The sequence below is a fragment of the Bos mutus genome, chromosome 19 (genome assembly GCF_027580195.1).
Source record: "Bos mutus isolate GX-2022 chromosome 19, NWIPB_WYAK_1.1, whole genome shotgun sequence".
NCBI lineage: Eukaryota > Metazoa > Chordata > Mammalia > Artiodactyla > Bovidae > Bos > Bos mutus.
In genome coordinates, this window is record NC_091635.1 from 53,237,822 (window position 1) to 53,249,559 (window position 11,738).

Sequence of the window (11,738 nt, forward strand, 5' to 3'; positions counted from 1 at the left end):
ACCGTGGCCTCACTCTCCTCCCTCAAACTCCAGTTCTGTCGAATTCTTCACACCAGCAAAGGTAGGAACAGAAATTGAGGTTCTAGAGGGCCCCCCCCATTACTTCCTTAGGACCTCACTGCCCTGGAGGCTTTTCTCCCTAAGATCCAGCCCATAGACTTCCTATGTGAAGGAACTTGACCTACCTAACTCCCAAAACCAACAGCTCATTGCCCAGTTCATTTCCTTGATAGCATTTATCACTATTCCTGTAGCTCAAACGGTGAAGAATCTGCCTGCAACGCAGGAAACCCAGGTTCGATTCCTGGGTCGGGAAGATCCTCTGGAGAAGGGAATGACAATCCATTCCAGTATTTTTGCCTAGAGAATCTCATGGTTAGAGGACCCTGACAGGCTACAGTCTGTGGGTCGCCAATCGCCAAGAGTCAGATACACCTGAGTGACTAACACTACTACTATTTATTACTGGCTTTTCATTGGGTATGTCAGCTCTGTCCACTAGAATGTACATGTCATGAAAGAAAACTTTGCTGTTTTATTCTCCTTTGTGAACAGCATCTTAGGCTCAAGTATAAAACTCAAATGTTTCTCAGTGAATGAGAACAGAAATGAGTATAAAGAATCTCTGCTCCCTAGCACCCTCCACAAGGATTATAGCCATAAGCCTAGACATAAATGGCTTAGGGTCACTGGCCTGGGCAGCTACTCTCAGAAGCATCTTAGTACCGCTGACTTCTCCAGGTGTATGTGGGCAGGAGCCCCAAGCAAGCCAAAAGATAACCCAGGAGTCAGAGAACTACTCAGGTTCCATCTTGCTGAAATGAAGGCCCTCGGCTTCTCCATTCCCAAGTGGCCAGAGAAGGATTTAGCTGAGACACGGTCTTCTGGTCTCAACATCTATCATACAGAAGAATCAAAATGTGGCTCACCAAACCATCTCCACCAATAACCCAAGAAATCTCGTAGGTGAGTGCTGCTGGTTATTTTCCCTCACTTAAGGGCCCCAAGCCTTGGCCCTCCAACTAAGACCGGATTCAGACCAATCAGTATCTCTTTAGCCCCATTCCACTCCATACTATATACCCACCCCACCCATGTGTGGCACCCCTGCCACCAACTAAGCCATCCCCCCTTTACCCCCAAAGAAACCCAAACAGCTCAGAAGTGCATCAATCGACCTTTAATGTCCAAAAGAGGCGTGGATGCAGAGCACAGGAGATGTGGCGGGGTCTCAGCCCCTGCTCCAGAAATGAGGGAGAGATGAACACAAACTAGACATTTCCAACTGGCCACACAAGTCTGGGAGGGCAGAGGGAAACAGATCTAGACATTCATAAAAAAATAAAACCTAAAATCAAGCACTCAGCTTTGTGCCCACCGAATGATTTGATATGGGGAACTCACTCACCATCCAAGTCCCCACCCTCCCCTGTCAGCATCAAAAAGAAAGCTCAGTACACACTAAAGGCTTGGGAAGGGGGCATTCTCCTGCCTCCCCGCCAACCCCAAGGATGGACTTGGAAGAAAAAGAGAATGAGCTGGATCCCAAACCCCCCCACAGCATCAACCCTACACATGAGAGTTTTCAATGCAATTTATAAGAATCAAAAGCTCAATCAGCAATGACTTTCCCCCCACCCCATCCCCCACCCCATCCCTTTTGATCCACAGATAAGATTTCCCTAGCACTCCCCTTGGAATCTCCTACCACTAGTGACCCTGCTCCATCCCCAAATTCCTGGCTTCACCACTGTAAGACTGACCTCCTCTGAAGTTCCCCCAAAGCCCCTCAACAGCCCTTTATCACTTCCATCCTGCCTCCCACAAGAGGCTGCCACCATTCACAAAGTCACTTTCCCTCACCACTGAGACTAGGCTCCAGAATGGATGGTAGCATGGCCACCTCATCCTGGGCTATCCTCCTAAAGCCCACCTGGGAGCAGATGGCCATAGGGCAAGCAGTGTCTAGGCCAGATGGCTGAGGGGGGTGATACCCATACTCACCCCCAAAACAGATGCCCCAGAGGTTAACATAGGTCCACTTATCTACCCATATACCGGAGAGATTCCACAGTCCTGCCCCTCCCTCCCCTCTACCCCAAACCAAGATACACACACACATTCACACACATATACACAGAGGAAAATCAAGGGAAACATTGATTTGGTTTGATTGCTAAGACCTAACTAAGAACTAGTCATCAGAAATTCCCTTGCCAGCCAACTAACAGGGGCTGCTCTAAGAGAACTCCAGAGGAATGAGAAAACCAAGGGCTAAGCAGGGAGCAGACAGGAGGGAAGAATGAAAACAAACAAAAAAAATAGAGCTAATCCTACCCTCAACATCCTCCAAGCATGAGCTCTGGCTGGAAGAATAAAAGAAGATAATCCACAAAGACACAGCCCTTACTTACAAACTCTTCTGACAAAGACAGCAAGACAAGTCTGCTCCCCACTCCCACACACCACAGACAAACACGTCTCAGGGCCCCTTAAAGAATCCAGCCCCACTCCCTGCCCCAAGCCGTGGAATCACAGTTCAGTGGAATATTCTCCCTGGTACTAGATCATCCCCCTACCCTCCGTCCTATCCCTCTCTCCTTGTCAATCCTCACTGTCCCTCCCGCAGCCTTCCTGGCCCTCCTAAAGCAGCATCCACCACCAGAAAAGGCAGCTGCAGTTTTAGTTCCACCTCCAGAAACCTATTTCTTTTCCCCAGCCCTCCTAGTCTTACAGGCTTTTTGAGGGCTTTTTATTTGTATAGGGAGAGAAAGAGAAAAGGGAGGAGTGGGAGAGATTTCCTAGTGCAATACAACCAAAAAAAAAAAAATTTAAGTCTTGAAAAATAAACATAAAGCAGCCTTCTTCCCCAGGCAACTAAACAGAAAGAAGTTTGGTTTTGTTTACTGCGACATACACATGAAATCGAGTATACAGTCCATGCAGTAGCACAGCCATTGGAGAGGACATCCTGATGCTGGCCCCAGTGCAAAACAGTCCCAGCAACGCTGCCTGCTTGCCATTGCTGCCGCCGCCACTGACACCTTCACTGTGGCCACCTAGCCTGACTTGAAGAGGAGGATTGCAACTTGACCCAAGTAAAAATAGATGAAGTGCTTTGTCTCATGTGTAACGTAGCTGCCAAAATTTCGGCCCACGATACAGTGCCAGGTAGGGTTATATTTCTTGTCAAATTCCTAAAAGAAGAATAAAAAGGAGAAGAAAGGCGATTAGGACAGCTGGAGGATGAGAAATCAGAATAAGAGTCTGATTGGTTTAGCTGTCATCCCCACCCCATCCCCAGTCTACGGCCTCAGTTCTCTGAACTTCAGGAGCTCAGGTTCTAAGGTTGGCTAGAACACTCCTTCATTAATAATATAATACCACAAAGGCTCCATTATTTCTCTCTAGAACTTTACACCCCTAACATCTCTTGTCTCTCTAGCTACCCTACTCAAAAGCCCACCCCGCGATTCTTCAGCAAGGGAATCAGAAAAACCAATAGAATTAAGAAACACTCCAGTGATGTCACACAGCATTGAGTAAAAGAGAAAAGCAAGTCTCTCTGACTTGCCACTCACATTTCACACTACTGAACTAGCACTTCCAAATGCCAAAAACCAAGACACTAGAGCAAAATGGGGACCGAACAGGAAGCAATTCTGTCTAAGCCAGCTTTAAAGGCACTCCAGTGTGCCAGGCACTATGTGGGCTGTAAGCACGGACAAGGGCCTCAGTCATGAGATCGAGGCAATTCCCTCACTTCTCCCAGGGATCTAAGTTCAACATCAAAAGCCAGCGAGGAAATCCTCAGAACCTAATCAGACAGGCCCTGGCACCCTGTGAACCCAGCAGAAAACAGATGGCTCAGTTCTAGATGCATCCTGCCATGACTGTGAAAGGAGAACAGCCCTCCACCACAGGCTCAGCAATGCTGCCAACCCTGGAACTCTGTCTGCCAGGAGCTCAACCAACAACTTGTTTAGTTTTCTCACAGCCCCCATACCACATGACTCCAAAAGGTATTGGCAAACAGTGGATAGGGCATGGATCACCACACAGAGCTTTATTCCTGACTGAAGACTGTGTAACATAGGAGACCCATAGTTGCTTCCCCATAAGCAAAACAACAAAGCAGGACTCAATATAACCTAAGGATTCTCCCCAGAGTCCATGATTCTACACTTTCTCCCTGAAAAGAACAGAAAAGGCATCACTCAACAAGGAACCAGCACCCCTAGCAGCCTTGCTGGCTCTGCATCCCTTGGCTACACACACAGAAAAAGTCTCTCAGGACTCCAGTTTCCACTTCTCATACCACATATGGACAGCAAAGAGCTCTGTTAAACCCAAGGACACTATACCACCTGTATGGACCATAGTGCCATGGCTCTTAGGCATCCTTGGGATACCAGAGCTGAGAATATCACACTGGGACTATGCCACCAATGTACGTGGACCCTGACCGGAAATTAGGGACCCTGAGTACCACCTCTCACCTCTAGCTCAGCTGCTTCCTCGCTATATATATGTTAACTACATCTATTCACCCTTTCATTCAGAAACTTTTCAGGGATTAAATCTATGGCCCCAATAATGCTCATCTATTTAAAAATATATATTTTATATATATATAAATATAAATATATGTATATATATATTCAAGCACACCCTTTCCTTAAGAAAGTAGGGAGAAGGTAATTAGTACATGAGTCCATTTTTTTATGCAGGGCAGGGGCGCACAAGTCGACTTGTGGGATCTTAGTCCCTTGACCAGGGATTGAACCCAGGCCACAGCAGTGACTGCACTGAGTCCTAACCAGTGGACCACCAGGGGTCCTTTTTAAAGAGAAGAAAAGGAAATCTCCTACATAATGAGACTATACGGCTATCCCACTTTAAATGATGCAGCTCCCCCAAAATTTATGATCTTATCTTATCCATTCAAACATCCCTGATCTTCATTTTGAATAGTTCTGAATTGGGACAGTTATATTTAATCCTGAAGTTTCACACCCTGTTGTTCTGCAGTCACATAATTATCTGTAAACACACCCACACCCCAGCACAGTTCCTACTAAGAACTCTTAAAGTGAACATGCTAGTAAATAAGATTCATTCCCCAATTTACCTGCTTTGCAAGTTCCCAGGGTTCCGTCTGCATGGACTACACCTACTTTCATATGTCCCCAGCTCCAGCCCTCCCTGGGGCATAGGTGAGCTATCCATCCCTACCCCGACCACCAGCCACAGCTCTCCCAGCACACCTTCTTGATGTAGGCAGCAATGTCCTTCTCTATGTTGTACTTCTCCATAGCCTGCGTGGCACAGTCAACGGCATCTTGTTGCATGTCCTCAGACATGTCTGCATTCTTGATCACTGCCTTCCGGTCAGACATGGTGACACTGCAGAAGAAGCAGAGAGGTGAGGCTGCAACCCCGTGCTCCGGGCAATGAACAGGAACAGCTGGGTGTGGGGCCTCAGCGGAAGAAACCAGCACAAAAGGTAAGGGCAACAGAAAACATAGACATGAAGCATTATAAGAGGGACATCGTAAGATTTTAGCAGAGATGAGATTGCCAAGTCTGGAAAATACAAGATAAATAGTTAAAAAGACATAAGTCGTCAGTTTTTGTATGTAAAATGAGGCTTTTCTAACTCTCAATTTATCTATTTCTAGTATTCTGAACAGCATGAACAGCCAAAATACCACAATATACCAGCTACCAGTTGTATCCTTGGGCAAGTTACTTAACCTTTGTGCTTTATCATCTTAAAATGGGGACTTGAGTTAACCTGAGGGCAAACCAGGTGATATAACACCTGAACATAATAAGCCCTGATTTAATGACCATTATTATATTATTGGCATCACAGTAGGAAGATGAATTAGGTCTGGTCCTTGAATAAGTCACTCAGCCTTTCTGCATTTGATTACTTCCATTTTAGCAATGAGGATAGCTCTCTATCAGGAGTTGCTATAAGAATTAAAATGAGGTTATATGAGAATAGTGCAAACAAGGGCAGTCTACACAGTGGTCTGTCCCATTAACCAGATTCAGCCCACCACCTGCTTTACATAGCTTTATAGAAATACCCTACAATGGCAGAACAATGGCAGAGTTGAGCAGTTGCAAGAGATGATATGGCTTGTAATGCCTAAAATATTTATTATCTAGCCCTTCAAATAGAAGACTGCTAAGTCCTAGGCTACCAATGTGCAATGGTGACAGAGACAAAGGTAAAGAATTATTATTTTAACTGCACTGCTTCATAACCCTGCCATCTAAGCCACTGCATTCACCCTACAGCAATCAAAGTTCCAGTGCAGACCTTGCATGTTCCCTCCTTAGGAAAACAGAAATTCCAAGTGGGCTGGCAAGGGCCTGCCTAGCAGTCTATGGCATGTGAGGTGCTTTGCAGGAACAGAGATGAGCTGCAAACTCCTGTCCTCTGTCCTTGACCACAGTCCCTGCAGCAAAAATCTATATCCCACCTCCCAGGTACTATTCCCCAAAGCACCACTCTGCGATCAGCCCAGTGGGCAAAAGATGCTGCTGTTTCAGCCCTATCTGATACAAAGCTACACAGGAACCTGTCTGCTCAAGGAGAGATCCCTGGTATCATTCCAGGATACCTTGATCTGAGTCCACACTAACCTGTGGGTTTGATGGGCAGAAAGGGAAGCAGAATTCATGACTACTCAGCCCGCACCAGATGCAAAGGATGCATGCATGCCAGCTGCTAACCAGGCAGCCCTTTAGTGCATCCAGGGTACCTCTGTCTCGCACTGGCAAATTAAGTAGGGCTGGTTCCACTTCAGCAAGAAGTGGCAGAGCAATGGGTTAGTGCCCCAGCGCCCTCTGCTCCCACACTCCTGAGAGAAAAAAGTCAAGAGCCTCAAGAGGAGTCTGTGAATACCACCTGGGGCTGAAGAAAAGGTCAGGAGAATCCAGTTCTAGCCCTAGCCATTATGACCTGAGGCAAATCAGCATCCTTTTCAAAAAAACAATGGTTGAAATAAATGTGGCACCTTCAATGGGTTTGAGCAAAGGTACAACAGCAACACAGAGAATATTCTAAGGCTCAATAAGTGTGACCAAAACTAGTGTCACCTGGTGGCTACCACTCAGAAGGGGGCACTGTTTACAGATCCAAGGGTGGGAGTGCGGCCCGGTTAAAGTATGAAATCAGCATCCCTTTTCCCAGCAAGCTAACCTGCTTCACTGCCTCATCCTCAAAAGTCCAAAGGAACAACTTTGTCACAGTGATTAAAAGCTACCTTACCCTCCAGGAGAGCCTGCAGTTACATAATGTTGGTCTTGTGACTACAATGCCACGATTCTTCACCCCTGGCCCCCCAGGCGTCAGAGAGGTGAGGCCTTGCCCCAGCCTCCCCTGTCCAAGGTGCCAGGGAGAAAAAGGGAAGGGAGGGGCCAACGTAGCCCCTCCCCCTGGTAGAAAAAAAAAAATGCTAGGGACCTGGGCCTCCAGACTGAAGGATGACCAGAGGGCCCCAGGCCAGCTGCCTCAGTCACGACCCAGAGGCTCCCCTGAAAAGCAGAGGGCACTCCAGGACAGCTCTCCCTCCTCTATTACCAGCCTTGCGACAAAAAGGCCAAGCTTTCGAACGACACGACCCGCCCTCCCCAGCCCCCAACACGCACAACGCTCGTATTTCCTCCCTTCGGAACCCCAAGGGGCTGTCTCCCTCCACTACCCCATCCTCCAGAGGGCTGCAGTCCCGAAGGCCGGCACCTGGGCGATGAGAAAGCATCCTCCCCGCCACCTCCACCCGGCCGGCCGGCCGCCCTCCCCCGCCCGGCCTGGAGCAGCGCCGGAGTGACGGGGCGTCCTCGCTGCAGGAAGGACGCCCCAGAGGGTGGCGGCGGGAGGAGCCGCGTCACGCCCGAGCCCGCTCCGCCGATCTCCCTCGGCCCCGACACCAGGGCCTCTGTGCGCGCAGAAAGATCCCGGGGGGCTGGAGGCCGCACATCGGCAGCCGGTGGCCCCGGCCGCGCCCCGAGGTCGTGAAGATACAGGGTGGCGCAACCCTGGGCCGGAGAGGCGACGGGGGCGTCATGCCGAAGCCGGACCTGCTCCAGGCCTCGCGGCCGAACCTAGCGCGTCGGGCCACCGCCCCGGGGCGCCCCCACCCACCGCTCACCTTCACAGAGGCGAGTTCTCGCGGGGCCCCGGGGGAGTAGCGATGGCCTGAGGCAGAGCGCGGGCAGGGCGGTGTCCCTTCGCCTCCGGCAGCAGCCGCCGCCGCCGCGGTCTCCGGCTCCCGCAGGCCCGGACCGAGCGCTCGCGCCGCCGCCGTCCGCCCTAGAGCTTTCCTGGCCGCCCGCGCTCCGCCTCGCGCCCGCCGACCCGTCTGCTCCGCGCTGGCACCTCGCAGCTCCGCTCTGCTCTGCCGCTGCTCTGCCGACGCGCGGTCCCCACTGAAATAGCGCCCCGCCCCCGCCCCCCCGCCGCGCGCGCCGCCGTCCGCGCTCCCCATTGGCTGGGCCCGCCCGGCCCCGCACTGCGGGCTTCTCCCCGCGCCGCTCTCGCCCCACATCTTGTTTCCTCCCACAATGCCTCGGGGCGGAGGGAGGGGGTGGGGAAGGGGAGCAGGAAAGAGTTGGGGGAGGGAGACGTGGCCTTCAGAAGAGAAAAAAGAAGTATGCAGACCCCCCTACCCAGGGCTGGAGAGGCCAGGCCTAAAAAGGAATAAAGAGGCAAGGTTCAAAGTGATGGAAAAAGAGGGAGGGGCGTCAAGACCCCAGTCCTAAGAAGAATAAAAGGAAAGAGTGGGATGAAGATTTCAAAGGCTGGGAGCAGATGGGAAAGGGGTAGAGACCCTGACCTTTGAAAGAGGAAGGGAAGGAGGTGAAGTCATAAGCTTTAAGGAAAACAGGACTCCTTCCCTCCCCCCAAAACTGTGGGAAGGAGAGGACAGCCAGCACTAAGGAGAGGTAAAGCCATAAACTGCCCCAGGGCTCCCCTCCCCGCACTTTCTGGGAAGGCCCCTTCCCTCCTGCTCTTTGTTCCCGAGTCTTAAGGCCTCGGGACCTAAGCTCCCAGCTGGGACTCCAGCTGCTGTTGAGCTTCGAAAGCAACGGATGCAGACCCTACGCACACTTGTGAGAGGGGAGGTTTGTCTTCGATACACAGGCCCATGGAAAATAATGAAAGTAAGCCATTTTTGGTCAGTCCGCCCTAACCATCTGGTTAGACGGTACCGGAGGGAGAGTGAATAGTACCTCCTAGAGGTAAAAACCGAAGTACATCAGGACTGCCAGGACTCTTAAAATTCACCCTATCCATATTCCTCATCTTATAAACAAGGAACAGAGAAAGGGGAAGCCCTTGCCATACCACCACGGTTCAGGCCCAGACCTGGCCTCTAGGCTGAAAAGTGATGCTTGTAGGCAGCAGTCCCCCTGGTGTTTGTGGGTGGGTGTGTAAAATACCTGTGCACACTGGGAGAGTGCGTGCCCCTCCAGGCCACCCGCCCACCGCCAAAGGAGAGCGAGAAACAGCTGCTCTTATCCCGTCCACCTGCTTCACAAAGGAAGTGTCTACTTAAGGGGGTGGTGAGGGTCTTTTGTTGTTATTTAGGCGGTTAGTGGTTTCTGACTCTTGTAACCCCATGGACTGTAGCCAGTCAGGTTCCTCTATCCGTGGGATTTCCCAGGCAAGAATATTGCAGTGAGTTGCCATTTCCTTCTCCAGGGGATCTTCCTGACCCAGGGATTGAACCGAGTCTACTACATTGTCAGGCGGATTCTTTACTGCTGAGCTATCAGGGAAAACAGAGCGTCTTTATTGGGAGCCAAGCATTTGGGCCACACAGTGTGATTAAGAAGCTTCCATTCATTCCTATCAGTTTCCCTTCATTGCCCCAAACCATGGTCAGGAAATTGGACTTTTTCTGGCCCTCGCCTACTCTTTGGCGCATCATAATTTAGTGTTCATTACGAGTCAGGGGGAAAGTGGAAAATAATCCCCTTTCACTCCCGCTTTTGCAACCTGCTCTATCATCTTCAACCTCAATCAGATTTCAAAGAAACAGCCAAGACCTGTGGTAGCCCCTCACACCAAGGGTATTCTGATGTCAGCCTCAGTGTGAATGAATGGGGGGTGGGGCATATATAGTCAGGAGGAAATTACCTCAGAGAAGTTCAGCAACTTGCCCCAAATTACCTAGCTGGTCAGAGGCAGTATTTAACCCCAGGCTGCCTGTTGCCAGTGCCTACACTTTAAGCTTTTCCACTATCCTGACAGAGAAAAGATAAAACTATAAACTAGGCATTGGGTGCCCTATTTCAATTATACCAGCATTTCCTAAGCTTATCTGACTCCAAAGACCTTGTTTATCCAGACATTTTTTATTAACATCTCCAGGAACTATTCCATAGGACACAGTTTTGGAAACTTGTGCTATACTAATTACTACTATTTATGTAAAGTGCTTACTGTTTAGGATAATTACTATACAGCATAGTAACTATTATAATTAATGTTTCTGCTTAACTTGGTGGACATTTCTATTTGATACCACTACGGGTTCATAATTGTCCAGTTTTCTGTTGCCGGATAGCAGAGCCATGTCTTCAGATTTAAATATCATCTGGGACGTATGTTTTCCTCATATCTGTGAGCCCCTTACCCGTTAGCTGCTTCTTTAACTTAAGGGGACTGTGGTCAACTTAAGTAGTTTACACCATGATCTAAGTCTTGATGGCAGGTCCCTAAATTCCAGACCTCCACTGTGGGTGCCCCACAGGCTCTTTGGACTCTTCGCATACACATATATCCTGCCTGGTCATTAAGAACATTGGCCCTGGAGCCAGAATGCCTGGATTTTAAACTCTTTCCACCACACAATCAGCTGTGCAGATCTACCCAACCCATTTAACATCTCAAAGTTTCATTTTCCTCATCTATAATCAAGAATAATACCTACTTTATAGAGTTATGAGAAGATGCATGAAAAACTCTTGGCACAATGCCTGGTCCATATAAGTATTTAATAAATGTTAGCCATCATCAACATCTCTCTTCCAGATGTATTTCCCTTTCCTGTGTTTCTTCCCTCAGTTCCTGGCCCTATCAACCACCTCAGAAACCTGTAAGCCCACCTGATTTCCCTACCACCTCTCCATCTCCATCATCCCTCACCTCCTGGCCATTTCTCCAGTCCATGTCCCTTTCATCAGGAGTGCCTCATTCTCATTGTGTACACCCTGCAACTGACACTCATCATCACTTTCAGTAGGTTCCCTGCCCGCATTCTTGACTCTTCCTCCCCAAATCCACATGCAGAGGCAGTGACCTATCTAAAATGTGAATCTCCCAGGTACTTCCCTCTTCCCTGCTCAGAAAAAAAGACCCTGTTCTTTCCCATAACTTACTTCCCCTCCTCTCCCTTCGTTCCCCACCCCCAACAAACGAACCCCAGCCTCTCTGCCTTATCTCCCCACACTTCCCATCTCCTTCTTCAGGCTCTAGTAACACTGTCAGCTGTTGCCTGTGGCTTCCCCTACACCCAGATGTAGGGGAATTTCCCCCTACACGGGAAATTCTCTGTATAGGTATTAGTTAAACTGATCATGCCCATTAATGACTGAAAAGTACAGCTTGGAAGGGCACATTTCATCTCTTCTCCACCCAAAGAACCTTGTCCGGGCTCTTCTGTCTCTTTCCTTAGAACCAGTAATGCATTCTATTTACACTGGGCCCTTACTGC

At 49.4% G+C, this 11,738-nt stretch overlaps 1 protein-coding gene across 1 annotated transcript; it reads right to left on the bottom strand.

Moving 5' to 3' along the window:
• Positions 1–1,165: 1,165 nt before the first annotated feature.
• On the bottom strand, positions 1,166–8,431 carry DYNLL2 (dynein light chain LC8-type 2). Its single transcript, XM_070357250.1, has 3 exons — positions 8,169–8,431; positions 5,268–5,406; positions 1,166–3,197 (listed from the first exon to the last, which is right to left on the bottom strand). The coding sequence occupies exons 2-3, from the start codon at positions 5,397–5,399 to the stop codon at positions 3,060–3,062; spliced, it is 270 nt and encodes an 89-aa protein (XP_070213351.1). The 5' UTR covers positions 5,400–5,406; positions 8,169–8,431; the 3' UTR covers positions 1,166–3,059.
• Between the last annotated feature and the right edge of the window lie 3,307 nt (positions 8,432–11,738).

What these genes read in the sequence shown, in the direction of transcription:
- DYNLL2 (XM_070357250.1), bottom strand. Translation starts at nt 5,399, where the DNA reads ATGTCTGACCGGAAGGCAGTGATCAAGAATGCAGACATGTCTGAGGAC. An exon ending in TTGCTGCCTACATCAAGAAG is followed by an intron (nt 3,198 to 5,267) that starts GTGTGCTGGGAG and finishes TTCTTCTTTTAG; the next exon opens with GAATTTGACAAGAAATATAA.